The sequence below is a fragment of the Ornithodoros turicata genome, chromosome 1, assembly GCF_037126465.1.
Source record: "Ornithodoros turicata isolate Travis chromosome 1, ASM3712646v1, whole genome shotgun sequence".
NCBI classification, from domain to species: domain Eukaryota; kingdom Metazoa; phylum Arthropoda; class Arachnida; order Ixodida; family Argasidae; genus Ornithodoros; species Ornithodoros turicata.
Genome location: NC_088201.1, coordinates 234129886 through 234154090, shown reverse-complemented (window position 1 = coordinate 234154090; position 24205 = coordinate 234129886). Strand labels below are relative to the sequence as shown.

The following is a 24205-nucleotide window of genomic DNA, read 5'->3' as shown; positions in this document are numbered from 1 at the left end:
CCGTAGAAACAAGTAACGATCGTACGTTTGTGTTGAAACCTTTATTTTCACATCAATACAATGTGTGAAGCTGCTGGGTGCAGCTTACAATACATTCCCGAAGCTGTTGGTAGTGGTGGCGGTGCTGGTGGAAAGGGCTCGTCGTTGTCGGCCTCACAGAGATGAGGAACGTTAGACTGACGCCAAGGGGGAATGTGCGTCCTGGGCCGACTTCCCTGCCGACATGTGTCGGACGTCCCAGGAAAACCCAGAGATAACCCAGGAGGAAAACCCAGATAAAGCGATTTTCTCTTGGTTTTCCTCAGGCGCTGTCAACAGGTCCCAGTCAACTGCCAAGTACATCAAGACTGCAATTTCTCGAGTGGACCGTCATGTGCCATGTCTCACCTAGGCAGCACAACCGATGCCTGGATTCGAACCCGCGTACCTTCCAGTCTCGACGCGACATGGCCAGTCACGCTAACCACTGAGCCACGCCTAACAAGCGTCCTGCCAACCATCACCCAGAATGATTTTCGTTCCCTTGACCGATTTCTTGAAAAGGCTAAAGGGGCGCCATTTTGTGACCTGATGCAATTATGTTAAGTGCAACAGAAATAGGCGTAGCCGATGTGGTGAAGTCCCGTTTAAAAGGATTAGTTTGAGCTATACCCGATACAGATACCAGTAACATGCGCCAATTGATGTTTCTAAACATCAACAAACACGAGTTTCGGTATTCGCACTGCCCATTTTCTCCTCTGTTTCTATGTGTATTGCCCCTTTCACACCCCGTAAAATTTGAAATACAGGTTTTTCTTGATTACCCTGTAATTGCCTGGAAAGACTATGAATAGAGAGGTTCACTTCACGACTGGTCATGCATGCTCACCCACATCCCGCTTTTTGCCTTAAATATATTCGTAACATGAAAAACGGTTAGGAGCAACTAATATTTGTTCGAACAAGAACTTTCGTGCAAGATATTGCACTTCTTCAGGTTACACAACTAAATGCGACACGAGTATATATACCAAGTGAACAGATACAATAAAACAGGATACAATAAAACAGGCCCTCTTCGCGGGCTCCTTGACAGTGTTTTATTTTTTCCCCTTTTTAAATATATTCGTGTGAAACCTCAGAATGACGTTCTCGGTCCATCCTTTCCTCCAGTGCATATTTATCACCAGAACACAATTTTGCAGTACCATTTTTCCAGTCAAACTTGTGTCTCACGATCAGTAATAATTATTTGCATCGTTCAGTGAAATGGGGAGGGGGAGAATACAATTATACATTTACAACAATACATTCATTTAAAAAAATCAGTGGCGATTTAGCGGTAAGTGCGAGAGAAATGCGTTAGCAGCGCCTTTTCCGGTACATACTTGACTAACCCAACTTCCGATTGTCCAGTTCTGGTCTAAATCAGTGTTTCCCAAAGTGTGGTCCGCGGACCCCTGGGGGTCCGCGAGAGTGTCCGCGGGGGTCCGCGACCGTCGCTCACATTTCAGTGAGGATTTTCGTCCCCACAAACACGCGCTCGTACATGCTGCCCGATTTCCAAACACCCAGAACTTCCAAAATTGCTACAAGCATGCTTCAACGGCTAGCTTCTAATTTCTGATAGAAAAGTCCTGCAATGCACGTTTGTCCGCGTCATACACATACAAACAAGAAGAAGAAACCAGTCCGGAATTGTTTCTCAAGCTGTATCGAAAGCACGCAGCAGCTGACGATGTTGCTGGTTATCCACTGGCTGTGACGGTGTGGTGCGTGTGTGTGTGTGTGTGGGGGGGGGTCCGTGAATTGGTTCTCATCGCTTCCGGGGGTCCGTCACCGCCAAAAGTTTGGGAAACACTGGTCTAAATCCGACTTTCGGTTGTACACTTCCCACCAGTACTTGACTTCCGATATCCACTTCCGCTTCTCCACTTCTGTTCTAACCTGACTTCCCGTTGCCAACCTCCGGTCTATATTTGAGTTCCGGTTCGACACTTTCAGTTACTACATGTAAGTCCATTTAATTAGCCTTTACTTAGCCTCAATTACTTTCAATTACCCTGTAATTACCCTTTAATTACACAAGGTAACCGCTGGTTGCATGAGGTAACCTTGAATTTCATGTAATTCCCTTGAGTTATGTTTACTTGCTTGTTTAATTGACGTTAATTACCTTAAATTACATGTAATTACCCACGGTAGTCTGCGGTTATCTTCGGTAATCTTTACTTTCCGTTAATATTTCTCTTAATTACATGTATCTTAATTCATTGCCATTAAACTCAACATAATTGCTTTAATTACCTTTAATTACCTCTATTTGCATTCAATTACTCTTACCTCTTACTCTTAATTACCTTCCACTACTTCAATTTCAAATCATTTGCCTCCATTTAGATTTACCCTCTTATATCCCCTTTGCATATCCACTTATTCCACTTTCACCGTGAGGCTTCACCATCTCACACACGGACACACACGCACACACACCAAAGCAGCACAACATCTTGGACAATATTAGACCAACATTGGCAATACTGGCCCAATAGTGGTCCAATCTTCGGTCGACATTGCCGATATTGGTGCAATATTGGACCAATATTGGATATACTAGCCCAATAGTGCTCCAATCTTGGGCCGACTTTGCAGATACACGCTCCAATCTTGGGCCGACATTGCCGATATTGGTCCAATATTGGATATACTGACCCAATAGTGCTCCAATCTTGGGCCGACATTGCCGATATTGGACCAATATGGGGCCAATATGTTGTGTTGCTTGGGACACACACACACGCACACAGTTTCTCCGATTTTGACACTCCCAATGCCAACGCGTTACTAAAGGAAACGTTTAGAGGGACAACGTTATAAAGCTCACCTGTAGCTCCCGAGATGCTGTTCATAGGTTAAACACAACTATAATCAATAGAGAGCTTTAGTGCGTCGTGCGCTATCGCTCTTTGCGTACGTAAGGGACAGCGTTGGTGGTTCTGTACACGCGAATGATACCGAAAGTTTCCATTCTTTCTGTGCATAATTTCATACAGCGACCGACCATGTCGATAACAGTCCCTCCCCTTTCCTCTGTTCATTGTAGTCGTTGAATTGGATAGAACATTCTCAGAAAGCCTATGGAGAATGACATTCTTCCACTAGATTACCCGAATTAATTGCGTATTTTTTATTGCTGAGTTTATAATTGATAATGTGTTGCTCTACGTCGCGAGACAAAGAGCTATGATCATGAGCGACGCCACAGTGGATTTGAAGCAAGGAGTCATAATAAAATAAATTAATACAATACTGCGAAAAACAATACACACATAATGATTACGTATAATAACACACAATAAACAAGCATGACAAACAAATTGGTCATTCAAAATAAAAATAATCGGGCTTACCTATTACAGCTACGGCACACACACCTAGCATGTTAGAATAGATTGTCACATTTAGCACACGAATGGTGTGATTTAAAACGTTGAATTGTTTTAGCTTGATTCGTGATTACCTTTAGCGATTCACAGGTTTCTCAATACATCACTCAGGGGCGGATTCAAGTGTCTGTCATAGAGGGGGGGGGGGGGGGGGGGCTGTCTTAAGGAAATTTCGTGCTTTGCGGCACAGCATCATCCCGGAGATGGGGTTTTTACAATGGGGACACAGCCGTATGGGGGGGCGGTCGCCCCCCCCCCCTTAAATTTGTCCCTGATTTCAATGCAGCAACAAAATCTGTCGTGAATCATTTAAGCATTTTATTTCGCATCATAGAATACAGCTTATATGACTGTGTATACATACTGCAACATACGTACGTACTGTACATACTATATACATGTGTATATATATGTACATAATATAGACTTCATATATATTTATAGGGAGACTCAGCAAAGGGAAGCAGTTCTGCGCTAGTATGACTTTATTCCTTCTTTTCTGCTATTTCTAAAAAAAAACGTACGTTTATTTTCCCCTTATCTTTTCTTTTTTTCCCTTTCTCCTAGCAGAACAGCTTCACAACATCAATTCCCACCACGCAAAACTAATTGCTATTTCATAAAAGCTCCTTCTTATCGCTCAGCACCCCGCTTGTCATCAGTACACGTACACTTTCCCAGCATTGTAACAGAGCTTGTTAAGGGACGGCTGGCACGCGCCCTTCACAAAGCCGGGGGGTCCACAGATCAAAATCACCGTCTCTTTCCCAGGTGGAGGCAGGTGTCCCCTGAGATGTCCAGCATTCAGGCGGCCGCTCCCGTACAACCAGGCTGACGATCGCTTCGTGACCACGTAAAAGATTCTGAACTGCTCGGGAAAGGACCGCTGCAGGTCGTCCAGTTCTTCCTTCATGATGATGTCCCGTTCGCTGTGGTTCACGAATACCATGTACACCTGCGGTTCAATGTGATAGTAATATTTGTCTACCAAGCTTTTTGGCAGTATTGTCACTAAATAGCAGGCTTGGTTAGCGATAGTACCATTGTTTCCGGTTCCGTTTCCGGTAACTGAAAAACTCGGCTTTTCGTTTCCGTTTCCTTTTAAGAATTTCATTTCCGTTTCCGTTTCCGAGGTGATTGCGGTAGTGGTTTCTGTTTCCGTTTCCTTTTAAGAATTTCATTTCCGTTTCGGTTTCCGAGGTGATTGCGGTAGTGGTTTCTGTTTCCGTTTCCTTTTAAGAATTGCATTTCCGATTCCGTTTCTGAGGTGATTGCGGTAGTGGTTTCTGTTGCCGTTTCCTTTTAAGAATTTCATTTCCGTTTCTGTTTCCGAGGTGATTGGGGGTAGTGGTTTCTGTTTCTCATCCAGAACTCGTACTCTCCGGTTTCGGCTTTTTCATTTGAGATATGCTAGTTACATAATGGATGCAAGAGGACAGCCACTGCAAACACGAACACTAAAGGCTTTAATGAAACGTTTGTCACGAATCTTATACACCGCCCCTCTAGGTTGCGGAAATACATGCCTTTAAGTTTGAAAAGTCTCCGCTCGTGCGCAAAAATAACGCGTCATCTAAAACATTCGCGTCCATCTTGCTGCGCATTGGGCCCAACATTAAAGTAAGTCACGAAAATAAACGAATGAGCGAATGATGACTGGAAGAATAGTGCGGATGTACATAATTTTCATATTAACGCGAAAACACTGCGAGAAACGTCCTGCGAATTTGCTTTCCCTTAACGTTACCACTTTTGAAATTAGTTTCTGTTTCGGTTTCTGGTAGTGGAAACTAAAACAATTTTCTTTCCGTTTCCATTTTCGTTTCGTGTTGAATTTCGGTAATTACAGTTTCTCGTTTCCGTTTCCGGTAGACAACCCTGCTAAAAAAGGGTAGAGACTATCGCATTCTTCTTCCGCGCCGGAGCCGCCGTTCGGTGTCCGCGATTGGGCCGATCGTGTCACGTGGTTTTTCCTTCAGAGAACGAGGCGGCCATGTTGAGTCTCATGCGCCCGAAACCGGTTTCTTCGGTTGCGAGCTGACCTCGACTGCACGCTGTTGTCCGGCGGAGAAGGGTAGAGAATGGCGTCCCGTTCCTAGGCGACGCAGCCGCGCCGGATCCAAGATGGCGGTCTCGTTCGTCGACGCGGCTCAGTGTCGCTACTCTACTTCCTATTTAGTGACTCTATTTGGCAGGAGGTACAGTCAGAATGTACGAAGCCTTAGCTTAACAAGCCCTGGCCTCCTCAAAACTTCACATCCAGCGAAAGGTTACCAGCGGCTACAATAACAATGATATATCAAATGAAAATTTCAGCGAGCTTGATTTTGTCCCAAGCAATTACATGAATGAATACAACGGTCAACTAATCTACCCTAATGTAACACACTTGTATAAACAAATTAAAAGGGAATAAACTCAATGAAATACAGACGTATACACTGTGAAATGCATACAGATCTCAGTCAACGGAGACTGACCTTTTTGACCGGTGTAAAAGTGATTCAATAGTAAAGTTATTTTGTAATCTGTATAATTCAATTCGGTTAAAATAATACCAAATTATTCACGAAAGCGTGCAATGAAATTAAGCAAACCACCGCAGAGTACGACCTGACGCGGTTTGTCTTCATTGTTTTTCTTATTATGAAAATAAATGAAAAATCCAGTTTAGGCGCATATTTTATGCAGTATTTTTGTGAGCACTGTAATGATAATAATCATAATTAGTCGCAGCTTTACGTCGCGAGACACCTGTGATCACTGTATTTAATGAAAGAAATATACAGGGTGTTCGACCTGACGTGGCAAAAGTATATTCGCTCTAAAAAATCTCTGTCTGAAAACTATGTGGTCAACGTTATTTATCTCAGGAAAGATTTTGTAATGACTTCTGAGCACTTTTAGTAAGTTGAACTCACGAGAAATTGAAATTTTCCCAAGTGATCTTCGAAATTTCCAGCGTCAACCTCGCGTTCTTCTTTTCTTTCTTTTTTTACAGAAACAGAAAGCGCACATCGGATTTACCCTATGGCACTGTAAAACATGTTCGCTACTACTTTGATAATAGCGGGAAAAATATGCGAATAATAATGTCGTTTCGAGGCGCGCAAATCGCCGTCCGAGCCCAATTGTTCTTCGTCAAATTAATGCAAGATGAGGCGGTAGAGAAAACGGTTATCCGCCCGTTCCTGTTTCCTTGCCGCTCTTCCAGTAATGTAATTTAATTAGATTCTAAATGGAGTAATGAGTAATGTAACTTAATTACATTTTAGAAGTAATTTACCCAGGTATATGTGCCGTATTAACAGAAGCTTGGTAAAGGGAAAGTGAACGGGCTAGTACATGGGCCTCCTCATATTGCGTCTTTCCTAGATGTGAGCGCAACCAGCAATTTGCGCGCCTTGAAACGGCGGTTTCCGATTTTTTTCCTCGGCTGTTACCGTTGTAGTAGTGAATGAATGAAGCTAACAGAATGGGGTAAATGCTGCATGCTCGTTCTGTTTCTGTCGAAAAAATAAAAACGTGAGGTTGACTTGGCAAATTTCGGAGTTCAATTGGGAAAATTCAATTTCTCGCAAATTCAATTTGATAAAAGCTTTCAGAGTCGTGACCAAATTTCCCCCGAGATAAATAGCGTTTGCCCCATAGTGTTCAGACAATTAGATTTTTATTTTATTTTTTCACGTTAGGTGGAACGCTGTGTATATTAATATTGTTAAGTCTGGAGCGGTAAATATAGCAGCTGTAAGGGGTTCCTTTTGGTAGTAAGGTATACATTAAGTATACAGTAGGGAGTTTTTGGAAACCGTGAGCGCCCTCAGATTTCTTTTCCGCATCGCTATCAGCCAATCGGCTATTGCTACGATGATAGTTGATTGGCCGATAGCGATACGGAAAAGGAATCGGAGAGCGCTCACGGTTTCCTAAAACTCCCTACTATAATGAAATGTGCTGCGGTAAATATACCCAAGCAGCACAATGTACTGAAAGTCGAGTGCGATAGGGGTGAACGGTATGTTTCTTAGCAACGTTCTTTAGTTTCACAAGTCTGTTCAAGGTCTTCCACCTACCCGTCCACCCCTATTGCACTCGACATTCAGTACATTGTGCTGCCGGGGTAACAGCCGCAAAGGGCTCCTTTCGGAAAGATACGACCAATTGATAGGCTCGAAAAAAAATTCCAAGAGCACTGAGGTGCATCTGCACTTGCGCCGCTATGTCAGGTTTGATTGCTGGTTTGAAGGTCAGGTGTGGGGTAGGGGGGGGATGCACTTAAAAACAAAGGCTGCGCACGAGTTCAGGTATTTTTTTTTACTCCTGATTTCTGGCTGTCCTTATCTTGGGCAGATGAAGCTTAGGACGGTCCTGCGCGGGGGGAGGGGGTCGAGCTGCAGCTCCCTGTATGGATAGACCTACTGTTGCTCTGTCTGGTTAGTTTGCTCTGTCTTCCGCAGGCAGTTCCGTTTAAAACCGTAACACAAAGCCTTGCGCTGTGGATCTTAACTTTTGTCTGTTAACCATTCATGTTCATTGTTCTCAACGGGACGTTATATCGAAATCTAACATTAAGAACAAACTGCTTAACAATAAAGCATTTAAGAATAAGCGCTTCAAAAATATCCGGTTAAATATCACCGGTCAAGAATCCACCATTAAAAAATAAGCTGTTTCAAAATCCCTCATCAGCCAGCACGGAGGTGGATTGATTGTATTCTGCGTCGGGTTAGATCAAGTTATGTTACGTTAGTTTAGTTTAGTTTCGGTTAGTTTGGGTTAGTCTAGGCTAGCCTCGCCTTGCTTGCAGTTTACCACGCTTTGGGCGATGCGGCCATAAGACTGAGAGCCGGTTTCACCTGACTTTTTACAATATATTTTTAAGCGTAGGTTTTTAAAGATTTATTATTAACGGTGGATAGTTACGCAATTCATTTTTATCGTGGGTATATTAAAGGATATATTCTAGACGGTTCATTTTTAACGGCGGATACTTACGCGTTTATTCGCGAGCGTTCATTTTCAACGGTTTCAAATTGGCTACACCCTTCTCAACTGTTCATTCGCAACAGTGATGACGACGGACTTGTGAGAGCGCGTTACTTACCACAGTGTGGTCTTCTTCATCGTGAAAGATCCCACGCAGAAGCTGCAACATGGGCGTCACACCTGTACCCGCAGCAATCATGCCCACGGAGGTTGCCTCGTGGATAACGAGGCCATTGTGGAACGAAAACACACCTCTTCCCTTGTACTCCATGCGTCCCTTCGGACCCTGCGATATGAGTGATAAGAAGCATTACATTTCCGAAACACGTGTGATAGATGCTTAAAGGGACTATGAAATTTCCCGAACCCCCATACTTTTCTTCGATGGAAACTGTTCTTCCCGCAGAGAAACTAATATGCCACAAATTTTTCCGGACGAAATCGCTCCACTCTGCGGGGAGCGCGCGCTGGAAATGTCTCTTCCGCGTTCCTCCTCTCCCGCGCATATTTCCCTGCCGATGGTGTAACTGTACGGACCGCACTTCGGTTCCCCGTTACGTCACCGGTGTTGCACAATGGCAAGTAATGCCGCGAGCTCGCGCTGTGGCTGCCGCCACTGCCGAAATCTGCCGATCACGCGAAAGCTACTGTCATGGAGATTTCCACTCCCGACGAACGCATACGCCGGATCCTACGGCGCATGCTCCTGGCGGGATTCCTCGGCTCGGCGACACGTCACGATGACGTGTTGCTGAGCCGGCCGTGGTCGCGTCAAGTTACCCGTTGTGTCTCCGCTCGGCAGCTCGCCACGGCGCGGCGCTAGCTGTCCTCCCTTCGCCGCTCCGTTTAAATTCGCTCCCGAGAAATCCGCTCGCTCGACGAAAGTAAAATTTCGGTTCTAGACTCAGAAAAATGTCTTCTTTCGAACGAAACGAAGAAAAAAATCGTTTCATAGTCCCTTTAACTGCATGACGAAACAGTCCGAGGTCACGGTATGACACAGAAACTGTTCACTCTCAAGCATGTATTCACACTAGTGCGTTCTGCTGCGTGCGTATGCGTACGTTGTAAGCAATCCGTTCCGCTGTTCACATACCTGCGTCCGAATGCGTGAGTCACCAAACCGTAAGGGCCAGTTCTCACTTGACGACCCCCGACGCGACGTCGCGAACGGGCGGCGGAAGTGGAGGCGCATTTCCGCCGCCCGGTCAGCGTGCACGATTTCATGTTCCCACCATGCAGAGTAAGAAACAGTTAGCGCTTCTTTCTTTTTAATTGTGTCCCATATACATGGTGTTTGCTCTAACGTGCCCAGAAATTTTATTTAAAGCGACCGATAAAAGAGAAACGAGCGCTACTTTTCAGGTACTTGACTAAGAAACAGGTGCTACTAGGGATGCAGTACCTGTTTCTTACTCAAGTACCGGAAAAGTACAACTTACTTTTCTTTCATCGCTCGCTTGAAATACAATTTCTAGACACGTTAGAGCAAACACCCTGTATTTCTCAAGATTTTATATCACTCGATATATCGCGGTTGGAGGTTTGATTCAAAGTATTTTCATGCATGCACACGAATTATGTAACCTGGGACTCTTGGAACGCAATGTGAAATGCAGTCTCTACTTTGTGACATTCATTTACTCCCGTGCATTTACTCCCGAAATGGACCATTTTTTCTGGCAATGCATTTAGTCCCGAAAAGGAGTAAAATTACTCCTTTTTTTCTTAGAGTGTACAAGATGACTAATTGTCTCTAAGATCCAGTAATTAACCGCTTAATTATGGGATTTCCGGCAAAAGCGACATGGCAGATTGAGAGACAATCCTAATTGCAAGCCATTTCACGTTTAACGAATCCTCAAACCCGCACGTCCGTTAAAATAGCCATCCCCGAATTTTTATATCCAAATTAGCCGAAACCGAAACCACGCCGACCGCGAACGCGGAGAGTACAGCGCTTATTTCACGTCCGAGGGTCACGTGATTTGGAACGGTGGAGATACCTGGAGGAGGAGCCGCTCAGCTGGCCAGATAAGCCGGTTTCCGGCCCAGATAAGCCTTCGCCGGCAAGAGTGATGCTCTGCTGAGGCGCGCTTTCTTGGTTTCGGCTGATTTGCATATCACACATTCGGGGATGGATATTTTAACGCACGTGCGCGTTTCAGCATTTTTTTTTAAACGTGGCATGGTGTTCAACGAGGATAGTCTCTCAATCTGCTATCTCGCTTTTGCCCGAAATTCCCTTAATTGAAAAAAAAATCAATTAATGAATTTCAGGTAATTGGTTTTCTGGTGGCTACATACTCTCTTTCAGAGGGTGTCCGCCTGGCCGTTGAACTCAACTGCAAAAAAACATGTATGCTGCTCTCATTGCTTTTTTTCTTTTTTAAATACTGCTCAGTCTTACGCGACGCACCCTGTAGATGACGAATATCGCTGTTACTGTTTGTACGCGTCTTGTCCAAGAACACTTTCCCTACTGCCAGTCTTCCAGACGTGTCTGGACGCTCAAAGGACTGGGTGCAAACGATGCAGGGTTTCTGCAAGAACCAGAAGACAGCTGACCCGGAGGACATTCTCTTCGTGATGCACGGCCATGAAGATATGCGTATGGATCTTTACAGCTGCCTCACTATAATTGTGTTCCTTTTTGTGTATTTGCTTACAATCTTGTTATTTATTTATTTATTTACCGTCGCTGCTATGTGAAAAACATCGCGTCCGACCGGTTCTATACGTACGCTCTCAGAAAAAACAACAACAAGTAATTTTACTCCTTTTCGGGACTAAATGCATTGCCACAAAAAATAGTTCCTTTCAGGAGTAAATGCACGGGAGTAAATGAATGTTACAGAGTGGAGACTGCATTTCACGCTCTGTTCTAAGGGTCTCAGGTACATAATTCGTGTGCATGCATCAAAATACTTCGAATGAAACCGCCAACCGTAAAGCGCAGACGTCAGATATCGCAGAGCTGCGGCCACTCCCATTGGTAGCCCTAAGCACGTCACCTCTCTCGTGCTACCTCATTGGCGGGGACGCGCGCTGTGATGTGGGGCTAGCCCGGAGAGTTTCGGTATTCGCGGTGCCAATTTTATACGCGTCTGTTACCCTGTTCGCTGTGGAACTTGCCATGCAGATTGACATCGGTGCGAGAGACCGTCCTTCATATACCGAGTGTTTCAGTTAAATCCCCGGGCTAAATAATCCGCGAACCGGTGCACCAATCGAGTAACTTTCTTTTTTACAAGTATCTGTCCAATACCGCCTACAAGATGCGTACGGCGTGAATGAGCGGGAGGCGCTCATTATTTAAATAAAAATTCAAATGAGTTTCGTGAAAAAAGCTAACTTCTAAAGCAGAGCGCCGTCGGCATTAAAATGGGTACTACCACTTCTGGGACCTTCAGTAGATACCTTTTAGAGAAAAATCTGCAACCGAAGCGGGTCATTTGTTGCAGTAATTAATTGGTTTCGGTTTACATATTTTTGTCGCGGCTGGTCGCGGTGAAGCGCAAAAGGACGCTCTTTCACTCTCATGTCCACCAATGAATTACGTCCTTACACCAATGCATACGCCAATGAATTACGTCCTTTTGCGCTTCGGCGCGACCAGCCGCGACAGAAATACATAAACCGAAACCAATTAATTACTGCAACAAATGACCCGGTTAGGTGCAGACCTTTCTCTAAAAGGTGTCCACTGAAGGTCCCAAAAGGGGTAGTACCCATTTTAATGCCGAGGGCGCCCTGCTTTCGAAGTTAGCTTTTTTCACGAAACCTATTTGAATTTTTATTTAAAAAGGAGCGCCTCCCGCTCATTCACGCGGTACGCATCTTGTAGGCGGTATCGGACAGATACTTGTAAAAAAGAAAGTTATTCGACTGGTGCACCGGTTCGCGAATTATTTAGCCCGGGGATTTAACTGAAACACCCGGTATATCTTGGATAACCCGGGATGAAGAGTCGCGACCCCTTTCGGTGCAGCAAATCTTTGAAATTCGATAGCTAGAACACATCAGGTGTGTACGAGAGCAATGTATTTGAAGGGTCGAGGTTACAAGCTTTCAAGAACAACAACAATAACTTTGTTTCTAAGATGACGAAGAGAGAGTTTCATCGCCAGGGACGATACTTTACTCATTGGTGATGCCTGTGTGGGGAATTAAATAACGAACCCCTTCACAATAAGGTTCCAAGTCCTATGGTGTCCAAAAATGTCAAAAGGGCTTCGAGGGCATAGCGTTGGTAGGCTGGATTTGGCCATGGACCAAGCAAATATTTTGAGAGAGAGGGTGAGGGGGAGGGGGGGAGGGGGGCGAGAGTGGAGCTGGTTAAGAGACGCGGAGAGTGCGGTTCGGAAAGGTTGGTAGTGTGGGCAATGAAGTGAAATGTGCTCCAGATCTTGTAGAGCACCGCAGTGACAGCATTACAAGCTTGCAGAAGGGGCAGCATCTATATATTTACCGCTCACATTGCAGTCCCTTTAATGGGAACGATGTTCGATATTGTGGAATAGTACGTTCACGTTTAGTGTTTGTTGAGGCGTCACAGTGTGAAGACGTCATGCGGAATCTCTGAACCAAGTGATTTTGAGGTACGGCTGTAAGTTTAGTCAGCTTGCCAATAATCGGTGTTTCAGAGATAATGTTTCCCACGAATCTTGTTATATTTACGTGCTACGTAAACGGTGGTATAAAAATTAAGAGTTTTAAGTCGTGTTACGCTGTGTTGTTATCTTTTTTTCTGTGCATTGTATACCGGGAGTGACTTTTTCGGGTTAAGTGCCTTTCTCGGATTCGGGGGGTAAAAATCGGGTGCTATTTTTAAATATGTAATTCGGGGAGAAATCGGGCTATAATTGTGCCTTCGGGTGTTATCGGGTGGTTTTTGTTTCTCCTCTTGTCTACTAAGTCATTTCTTTTTTTTTCTTTTTTTTTTGGCTGACCTGGCAGCGCTCATACCCGAAGGCATAGACAGTGCTGACAAACATGGGTATATTTCTGGGAACGTTAAGTGACCCATTCTTTCATGTGTTACACGTGGCGACCTTTGCCCATCTTCAGTGGAAGCATCACTTGAGGATTTCATAGTGACTGGAATTCGGGGAGAAATCGGGTTTAACCCGAATAGGTCGGAGGTCAGTTCGGGGGGAATAACCAGCGGAATCGAGTTTAACCCGAAAAAGTCACTCTCTAATTATACACCATGTAAGTGATATGTAATGAACAATGTAGTTATGTAACCACGTAAGTTCGGTCCGAAATTCGACCGAACTGTTCCGTGTCCTGCGTAACATCATTGCGGCTAATCCTATGGACCACCTTCACGTACATGTCACACATGGAGCTGTTTCAGTACTTTTTTTTTGCATAACAATGCCAGATACGGTCTCTGGTAGATCCTACTGGCGTACTTGCCTGAATTTGTACGCGGTCTCCTGGACGCAGAGAATCAAGGTACTGAGACATGGTTCCACCGTCGGGATAGCCCAGAGAGTTCTTCTTGAAGTACACCTTGACGATGAGATCGAAGCTTCCCTTCTGGTCTATGAGGCTCACGGGAGTGTAAGGCCGCACGACAAGTTTCCCATTTATCTTGGTGTGGACGTAGATGTGCTTCCCCACCTGAAGACCCAATGTCTGCGGACAGAGCAAGGGTGCGAAGGGTTTAGACACAGTGTTGTAAGACTAGATGGCATTATTTATTTATTTATTTATTTATTTATTTATACCCTCAAGGCATAGCGCAGACCATTAGGCAACCATTACGCAGGCAACCAAGGCAACAAGACAACAAGGCAACAAGGCAACCATTACGCAGAGCCGTAGCCAGGCGAGTTTGCGTCAGGGGCAGGGCAGATTGAAGCCACCCCCCTCGACACCCCCCTCAGTCGCCGACATACGCCATCTATTGTTGCACTGCAAGCGGTACGCCGGCCCCCGAGCCGCCCTCGCCTCAAATCTCACTTCCCTAGGCCACAGGGAACGTTCCCTGGCGACGCTGCTGGGACCTGTCCGGCACTCTAGACAGTGGGCAGTCACCCGAGCCCTCCTGTGTTACCTGAAGGACACTGGGCTGCTCAGCAGCCTTTGAGCCTTGAGCCACCCCATCAGCCACCCCACCGTCCCCTGCCACTTTCTCTTTTCCTTTTCTGCTTCTCTTTCTCTGTTTTTCTTTTTTTCTCTTTTGGGTTGGGAATAGCAAGTCGGCCTTGGCCTGTCTGACCTTTCCCCCTCTCTCTATCTTTAATAAACATATTCCCCACCCCACCCCCCTCCCTCACTGTTGTCAGAAGCCTTGTAAACAAGGAAAAGAAGACGCCCGTTTACACTGCCGAGCCCGTAAATTCAAATTTTTTCTTCATTCCTACTTTATACCGACCAACCAACCTGCCAGGACATGCCGTTCGGCGCCCTCTCAGCGACGGCGCCCGGGGCGGCTGCCCCTCTCGCGTCCCCCTCGCTACGGCTCTGGTATTACGTCCGCAAGTGGAAAGGAGCGACGGAGCAAGCGACGTGGTGCAGGAGTGGCTGTTTCTTTTTCATTCTTTGTTGTTTTAGGGGGAGCGAGAGAGAGATTATGGGTTTAATGGCACAAAGGCAACAAAGGCCATAGAGCGCCAAAACTACGGTGAGTATGTGAGAGATGATTATGGGAGAGATGATGATGTGAGAGAGTGTGTGTGTGGTAGTTAAAAGCCATCTACAAGTATGAGCGATGAGATGACCAGAATAAGAGAGAGAGAGAGGAGGATGACGATAGGGGGTGAGGGGTGAAGTATAATTCAACAAGGTGTGTGTGGTCATTCCGATTGCCGATGGGTGGTGAGGGGAGAGGGCTACATTGGATGAACAACTTGGGAGGTATTTAAACAACTACTTGACGATGATGACGATGACGATGGCGAATGACGATGATTGTGGACTTTCATCGTCAACGTGTGTCAACGTGGACCGTGCTTGCGTCTAGAACTGGTCAGGGGCAGACCCAGGATTTTTCTGAAAGGGAGAGGGGGGGTCCAGTCTTGGCCAGCAGGGTATAGATACACGATCTAGGTCAATTAAACACTATGTGAAGACAGAAATTGGAGAGAGGGTGTCAGGACATCCTGACCCTCCTCCAGATCAGCTAATGGAACAGGTAGACGACCTTACGACGCAACGTCCATTCCGCGTCCGATTCGCGTCCAGAAGGGGAACACGCAAGGTTGCTTACTCCAACCACGCGCTTTCGTTTAAGCGATCATGTAAAGACCGAAGGAGCCTCTGGAAAGTTTAATGTGAACCCGAAGTGCCTGACTATTCTTCCCAGAGACGAGTCCAGTGGAAATTTGTCATTAAACGAGCTGCGTGGTCGGACGGGATTCTGTTTTCTTTTTGTTGTTGTTGTTGTTGTGCATCTAGGCGTTGCACGAATTTTAATAATAATAATAACAATATTTTTTTTTATTAGTGCCCAAGAACGGCCGCTAAGGCCATGGTGTTGGCGCCTATCACCTCATGGGCGGTAAGGATGGCCTATCTCCCACCCTGCTGTTTGAAAACCTTGGGAAATCATCATCTTATAACACGGTATAACAATGGTTGGACAGTACAAGTGCTAACACAGTTTTTTAGTTACGTTTCTTTGGCCCTCTTTTCTTAAGACGTAAGTGCAAAGAAATTATGTTAGTTTAGCGCGGTACCCGTAGCTGTAATATAGTTACATTTCGAAAAAGAGTAACGGTAAATATTTGAGCAGACGTATCCCCTGTCACACTGCAAGTCTTCAATGATCATTGAAACAAATCACCAATGAACGTGCGTTTAGCGCCACCTATCATGTAACGCGCCAACCTGTCAGGGGAGTATTGAATCCAATGCTGTTTGAGTAGCTGACAAGTTACACACGTGGTGGGGCTATGTGCATGTTCAAGCTGTTTACGAGCAGTTTGAGCAGAATGTGTATAGGAAAGAGGCAAGGCGAGGTCCGTGTTCCTGACCCAAGCAGCACAACGTCTTGGACCAACATTGACAATACTGAACTAATATTGGTCCAGTCTTTGTCCAATATTGCTCCAATATTGGGTCAAGATGTTGTGCTGATTGGGGAGGCGGCGCAAAACACTCTCTTAGATCGTGCAATGCTGATCAGATGTATGAAAGAGCGACTCAGCAGAAGTGTAGTTTCTCATATGGTTTCGGGAGCTGTGCAGGACGAGACAAAACAAGAATCATGCATAGTACAAGAGAATGGAAAGAAAAGGAAATTGGGGATGCGTGGGAAACACCGCACCGGGATTCCGCATGCGCCTCTCTGTGTGCCGTTAGGGAAGTCAGTCTGAAGATGTCAATTGTAGACGGCTGAGTGGTTGGTAGCGGTGTTCGGCTGCTGGTTCTTCTTAGACATTGCTTTGCCTCGCCATAGAGAGCACCCAACGACAGGCCCTGGAAGGCTAAGTGGCCCTGCCAGGCCCTGGCAGGTATAGTATAAAGCGGGAATGAAGAGCAGTTGTAGTTATGATCTCTGCAGTGCGAATGAGCGATATTTCTTTCCTTTGTTTGGGGGGGGGGGCGATGCTTCACGTGTACCCTCCCCCCGGCGCAAACTCTCTTCGCGACGGCACTGCTTTCAGCAAATGTTCTTTCAGTGCGAAGTCCGCTGGCATCTCATGAAACGAGGGAGTAGGTCTCTTTTGCGCTGGTATGATGTACAAAACGGCAAACACCAGTGCAACGTGTTGATGTGCAAGGAACTTCTGGGGCGTGTGAACTAAAAGTTCGACACAAAAACGAGACAACAAACCGCAATACCTCGGCTCACGTTTCAAAAAAAGTTGATGACATGTCACAAATTCCGGCAGCAGCCGCTTTGATCGAACGTGTCGCCTGCTAGCTGTAGTGTCGTAAGGAAACGCCGTACGCACTAGCACGCACTAGCCGGTGCGGGCGACGAGACTGCCTCGGGTTAGGTCAGAGGGTCCTCAGTAAAGATGGCGGATCGCATTCAAGCAACCGGTGATAAAATTTAATTTTTATACGTTTCACGCAATATACGAGGGTCATTTGTAAAATTTCATTACTAATCAGCTGCTCTTTCACGTAAAAGCGTTTGATTTTTGTTTGTATTATTTTTTCCTTAAAAAAAGCTAGTGGTCCCAATACGGAACTTCATCCGTCCATACTAAGGCCTTTCTAATTTGTCGTGTACTCAGGGCAGATCACACTTGTGTTCACTCTTCAAGCACGTTTGTAGAGACCTCGAGACCTCGGGCTTACCTGTTCCGAATGGGGCAGAGCAAACCGAAGGAGCCGTGTATTATGGGTGATCTCGTGGCGTTCCAGCAGCGAAACGCTGTAGGTTTGCGAGTGGTCCAACAACAGCTTTCCCGCTTCGACGCCTCTCTGTCGACGTTTCAGCGCCCAGAGGACTAGAAGGACACCGACAGCTCCGAGCGCCACAGCAACTGCGAGACGGCTGTGTCCTGGGAAGGGTCCTTTCACGCTTCCTGGCCATGAATACATGCGTATGGTTCTTGGCAGCTGCAACGCTATCGATTATCTGTATAACTATTTCTCCTTAAGCCGGGCGTCTTGCAGGAAAAGGCTAAGATACCTTATTATTCTTCTTCCAAGGAGATACCTGTTCCTGAACGTGCGAGTATATTTTGATGGTCTTCTTCTTCTTCTTCTTCCCGCACATAGTATGGCCGTGATACACGAACAGACCAGGGCAATGGCTGAGCGGGTCAAAGCGTTACTTCGGAACGATCGGTGAAAAAAATGCTGCACATCATAGTTGGTGCATAACAGTGCTGCGGAATGGGTCGGTCCATTCAATTCCATTCCGAGAAGTGGTCGCGAGTCGAAATTCCATTCCTTTTAATTCCTCGGCATGAAGACGCGAGGAGGCTCATTCTCATTCCACCCAAGAAACGGACATTCCCTTTCCCGCTCCGGGGCTAAAGTGATTCACTGTAAGTTATAAACTGGTGCACTGATAAGGGCAAAAAAACAAAAATAAAAATAAATATTAACGGGATACTAGATATCCCACCAGCAGCCATCGCGCAAAAAATCGTACAGGGCTTTATTTTGATGAATTTTATGTTCCTCTGTTTCCAATATCAACATCTTAAAACAAGAACCAGCGACGCGACGAATGTTCACGAGCAAGATTGCCTGCAAGTACAGCGTCCGATGTGCGGACGTTTTTCATGCGTTGTAATCCGAAACTATAGACGAGCTTCGGTTGAATGGTTGCCAGACGCTTACTTTAAGTGGCCTACGCTCAAAACCCAGCGTGCTGGGGGCCAGCAATTTAACACCATTCGATAGCCATTCAATTCCGGCGTCAAACAGGTCTAATTCCATTCAAATTCCATTCCCCACAGCTGGTGACTTAAAGGTGCTGTAAAGCAGCAGACAAGCTGTTTATATCAGCAGCCGCATTTGAAAGCTTATGCCGAAACAAACCCACAGTGCAAATTTGATGTGGGACAGATAATTCCAAATATTTTTAATCACTTCCGAAATTGCGGTGAAAGGACGCGGTGCGACGCCTGGTGGGAAACAATCGCCTATTCGTCGAGCAACAGTGTTATATGTCCCCAACCCTCTATCGGCTAAGTCATAGGGTAAGCAGCCGGCTTCATGAACTTTCTTTTAAAAGTTTGTTCAAAAGAGGTAGCTGCTGTCTCTCAAAATGTAACAACATTGGTACATCGTGTAAATGAGTAACAACCTGCCAGCTGAATCACCATGAAGGGCACCTACCCAAAAATCCACCAAGTCTGGCAAGCCGGTATGGTGATGGTAACGGTCCACAGATGTCGCTGTACGCTCCATTGTTATTTGCATGTTTATGTCAGCCGCCCTACATGGCGGGAAATGCGGAGTTCGTGTTGGGTTTTAGACACAGAGTTGCCCGTAATATTGAAACTTAATTTTCTAAAAAACTACGGGGTGGATTTAAATGAAATTTGTGGCGTTTGTGTACTGATCACCCAGGCTGTCAAATGAGCCAACAATATCAAATTGTATACCTGCTGCTCTACAGTACCTTTAACTCTATTCCATACCGTTCCGATGTGCTAAAAACGGGGCATCACTCCGGAATCATTCCAATTCCGGAATTTTAACTCCGCAACTCCGATGCATAACATCTGCAGTACACCTGCCATCAACTTTGTTTCTTTCTCGTGTCACGAATTATACCTCAAAATGAGCGAGCAATCAAACCGAAAGAGGAACGTGGAGAGGAGTCTCAAAAACTTTCCCTTCCGAAGGCCAACGCGTTACGTCACCCTGCACGAAGCGGACTGGTAGTACGGCACGCCGGTCGCAGCCATTGCGTTACGTTCCCACAACAATCCGTTCAATCGGAACAATCGGAACGTTTCCGTTACAATGAACGAATATTGTGGATCAGATCACTCAGACACAGTTGGAAAGAAACAATGGTCTTCTGCTTCTCAGAGAGTGAAAAAATAAATAAATAAAAAACAGCGCAGAAATGGTATGACTAATGCACGGTGAAGTCGGCCGAGCAGAGAAAGCAAGGAGAAGTACTTCCATCGACGTTCGGGAGCGGGAGCCAGATTTTTTCAAATTTCGAAAGTCGTTTTGTTTTCAACTGAGATGTTTCACAACTGTGCTCAGTTCGTGTAAATGATTGTGGGAATATACCGCAAGCTTGAAATTCATTTGGTTCCGAAGTCCCGGTCGTTGGCTGTTACCAAGGTCGTGTTGAAGACTCTGAGGTCGTAGGTTCGAATCCTACCACCGGCTCCTGCTGTCTAATACTCCTGTCACACAGGCAGTCTTCAATTATCATTGAAACCAATCGCAATTGAACATGCGCTTAGCGCCACCTGGCGGGTAACTTGTCGACGTCTCAAACAGCGTTGCATCCAACGCTGCTTGACAGGTTGACAGGTTACCCACTTGGTGGCGCCAAGCGCATTTTCAATTGCCATTACTTTCAATGACAATTGAAGACTGCCCGGGGTATGAGACTGTGACAGGGGTATGAGGTTTTCCCTCGGTTTTCCCAAGTTCATTCCAGACGAATGTCGGCACGGTCAACCCTCAAGTCGTCCCAGGACGCATACTAACCCCCCTCCCCTGTTCGCCACTCCTTCCTGCTGTCCTCTCTCCATCTGTCCACGTCTGTACGCCGCTCATAGCCGCAGTTGCTTCGCGGCGCTAACACGAAATCAAAAAAAAAAAAATTCGGTTTTCCGACTCGCAAACTGCTGCCGAACAGTCGCTAGAAACACCTGCCTTCATGCTTTCGGTGGTATCGGATCGCAACCAGTCTGGCGACGCCGTCAGCTGAGCGATTGGGAATCCCGCCGGCAATGCCAATTACGTCACCGGAAGAGGCGGAGCAGGGGAGGGCCGTTTCAACCGGAAGCTGGCAGTTAGTTTCGATTTCGATGTTTTTGACGTTTTATGAAAAAACGCGAACGAATTTTGCGTTTTTGTGTGTGTGTGTGTGTGTTTTCTTCTGGGAAGACATCTCCAAGTGGATATTATTTATTTATTTAAAGTTCCCCAAAGGCTCATCAGAGCGCTACATGGGGGAGTAGGATGATACATGCATGTCAGCAACACAAAAGCGATGAAAAAAAAACGTGCAAAACACTGAACCAGTCATATTGCCTGGCTGGCACGAAAAGTAGAGCATACAATAGAAAAACATAATAGTACATTATAAAAAGAATACAAACATCAAACGGAAAGTTGGCCACGGAAATTATCGTAGTCAACGAGCTCAGCTAGGTCAGAGGAAAGATCGTTCCAGTTAATTGCGGTTCGACAAAAAAAAAAGATTTCGACATTGAAAAAGATCTACTTTGCATCGATGGTCGAAACGTGGGAATATAACTGTAGAGCGGGTAAGCGGAGAAATGTTAGGTGGGATACTGTGGACGAATCTGTGAAAAAGTGATAACCTGGCGACGGTTCGGCGACTGTCCAGGCTAGGGAACTCAAGCAGCTGTTTAATTGCCGTTACCGAAGAACTTCGCGAGTAGTCGCTGACAATGAAACGAGCTGCTCTGTTCTAGACAGCCTCTAAAGCAGAGCACAAGTACCGCTGAGGGAGATCCCAGATAGCTGAACCATACTCCAATTTGGATCTAACTAGAGAAACGTATGCTAATTTTCGGATATCTTGTGGGGCCGACTTAAGGTGACGTCTAATATACCCCAGGGAGCGATTAGCATTCTTAATTATCGATTCGATGTGTTTGTTCCAAGATAAATTCATATCAATTCAGTATCATATTAAATTTAGAAACATGGTGAATTCATGGTATGGAAGCGCGAAAATTGTTTTGCGTGACGACACAAAAGCTCTTGTTGTAGGTGAGGACCGAGATGTACACAAAGCGTGGAGCAACATTCTTTCTAGCGTGCATGAGTGTGTCCTATTTCTTACAATTTAGCATAGCTTCCTAACTTTTTATAAGGGGCTGTGTTTCTTACAACATATCATAAGCAGGAATATATGCCTATCAGTACTTAGAAAAAAAAAAAGCATAGGATAAAGTCAACTTCAGTTATCGGCAGAAAATACGCCAGTTCCTCGAAAATGGGATGGAAATGACGCCATCTTTTCCATTTTTTTCCCTTGTGATTCTCCATTAGCTTCTCAGATACGCACTGTGTTGCTTCGCAACACTCCTTGGTACGTTATCTATCTTATTTATTATTCAATCGACCGTTCATTCTCACTTCTATTGCTGTTTCAAACACTGAGAGAGAATTGTGACTCCAAGTCGCATCCAGAGACATCTTCCGTTGAATAGCGAAATTGACGCATGCAACGATTCACCCTCTACTTACAACAGTACAACAGGAATATAAACACAACAGAGGAAAGAGTCCATAAATATTGAACGCGTCTTTCTTCTGCAAATGTCGAGCTGAGGGTCCGTTTCTTGGGTGTGAACGACGAAGCTTATTCTTCTTAAAAATGGTTAAAGCATAGGCTCTCTTGTACAACACACTAAAATCAGTGCGGTGTTGTGTCTTCTCTTTCATGTGTGTCTGTTGCCCGTTTTGTTGCCAACACTGGGCGTTTTATCGATTTTACTGTTCTGTATTTTTGAAGTTATTAATTATTAATATTATAATTATTAATATTAATAATATTATTTATTATAATTATAATATAAATTATTAATTAAATTATTAACACAGTCTATCTCGACCGATGAGACGTTTAGTACGGCGTTGTGTTCCAATAGACGCAAACGCTTGGGAAGCCTGGTAGTAAACCAACGCGACTCTATTACTTGTTATTAGTTATTACTATTAGTAATAATACTACTAATAATACTAGTTGTTCATCACCTAAGGCGCACACAAATCACGCAATGCAGTTTTGCGGACCGCACGCAAACTTTCCGTAATAGCAGGTGCACGCAAAGCGCAGAAATGATTTCGTTCCCGGCGATTTCCGCGCGGACACAGATATCCCGATTATGCGGTAATCTAAAAATTCATTTTCCCCTCTCTTTCCTCGTTGAAAACTAATTAAATCAATGGTATTGTGCCCAGGGAACTATTGGCTAAACTGCCACGTAACCTTGGTACTCGCATAGCACTTACGCCAACCTGATTTCGTACAGGTTATTAAAACGCGAAAAACTTTCGATAAAGTTGTAAAAATTAACGAAGCGAAACAGCCAATGTTATGTAAGAAAGGCGAGAGGGTGAAACGAGCGAGACACAGCGATGCGTGTCTCATAGATGCGATGTAATCAGCGCTGCTCTAATCCGCACCCAGAGGCGTGTAAGCGTAAGCTTACGCTAGTGGAACGGTTTCTGCATGCGAGAAAAACAGCTTCCGCATCAGTGGCGACCCCATCTGCAACGCAGTTTTCATTCTTCCCTATCCGATTTAAATATCTTTGCGTATATTCCGTGCGTTCTCTAAAAACGGCGGACCATAGACAGTTAATGCTATACATATACATATACAGCGTGCACTGTAAACTGAAAAACACCCTTATGTGTGTAAATCGCTTGTCCTATAATTGACTCCTCTTTTTACACCGTATGGTCTGGAACACCCTTTTTAGAGGGTGTATCCCGTGTAAAACGCCCTTTGAAAGGGTGCTTTTCCTTGAAAATGCCGTCTTTTGCACCCTTTATACACCTTTTTAGGAGGATGTTTAACGATCTTACACCCTCCTAAAAGGATGTTTAAAGGGTGCAAAAGAGGGCATTTTCAAAGAAAAGCGCCCTTTGCAGGGGTGATTTACAAGGAAATCAACCCTCTAAAAAGGGTGTTCCAGACCATATACGGTGTAAAAATAGGTGTCAGTTATAGGACAAGCCATTTACACCCGTAAGGGTGTTTTCCAGTTTACAGTGTGTTTCTTTAGTCTTCAGATAATTTTTTGTAAAAAAAAAACTATGAAAGCACCAATATGTCGCGTTTGAGGTTGCGTTCTACGGCCCAGATGGACGTCCTCTGCAAGAGAGTATGTAACTATAAGATCACTAATTACCTGAAATTGAATAATTAACTCTTTAATTAGGGAATTTCGCGGGCAAAAGCGAGATAACAGAAGTCCAATCTCCTATCTCGCTTTTTCGCCAAATGCCCTACTTAAAAAGCTAATTAATGAATTTTAGGTAATAAGTCATTTTGTAGCTGATGCACGCTTTCTTCGAGAGTACCCAGGCAGCACTGAATCTTGGTCCAATATTGGTTGGTCGTAGGAAGGACTGGTCCAATATTTGACCAACTTTGCCAATGCCCAGCCAGTAATGGTTTTAGCATGGAA

The 24205-nt window shown here is 45.1% G+C and overlaps 1 protein-coding gene across 2 annotated transcripts; it reads right to left on the bottom strand.

The window, feature by feature from the left end:
• Positions 1–3764: 3764 nt before the first annotated feature.
• Positions 3765–18077, bottom strand: LOC135377187 (NADH-cytochrome b5 reductase 2-like). Of its 2 annotated transcripts, XM_064609464.1 has the most exons (5): positions 18016–18077; positions 17679–17950; positions 13839–14060; positions 8533–8700; positions 3765–4383 (listed from the first exon to the last, which is right to left on the bottom strand). In XM_064609464.1, the coding sequence occupies exons 2-5, from the start codon at positions 17922–17924 to the stop codon at positions 4087–4089; spliced, it is 933 nt and encodes a 310-aa protein (XP_064465534.1). In that variant the 5' UTR covers positions 17925–17950; positions 18016–18077; the 3' UTR covers positions 3765–4086. The 2 variants fall into 2 exon arrangements, with proteins under 2 accessions (XP_064465534.1, XP_064465535.1); XM_064609465.1 differs by lacking the exon at positions 18016–18077 and having other exon boundaries at positions 17679–18001.
• Between the last annotated feature and the right edge of the window lie 6128 nt (positions 18078–24205).

Bases quoted from the DNA above. Each gene is read 5' to 3' on its own strand.
- LOC135377187 (XM_064609464.1), bottom strand. From the start codon at position 17,924: ATGTATTCATGGCCAGGAAGCGTGAAAGGACCCTTCCCAGGACACAGC. The intron at 14,061-17,678 runs GTAAGCCCGAGG...CTCTGTCCGCAG, and splicing joins CTCTGCCCCATTCGGAACAG to ACATTGGGTCTTCAGGTGGG. The intron at 8,701-13,838 runs GCAAGTACGCCA...CTCATATCGCAG, and splicing joins GAGACCGCGTACAAATTCAG to GGTCCGAAGGGACGCATGGA.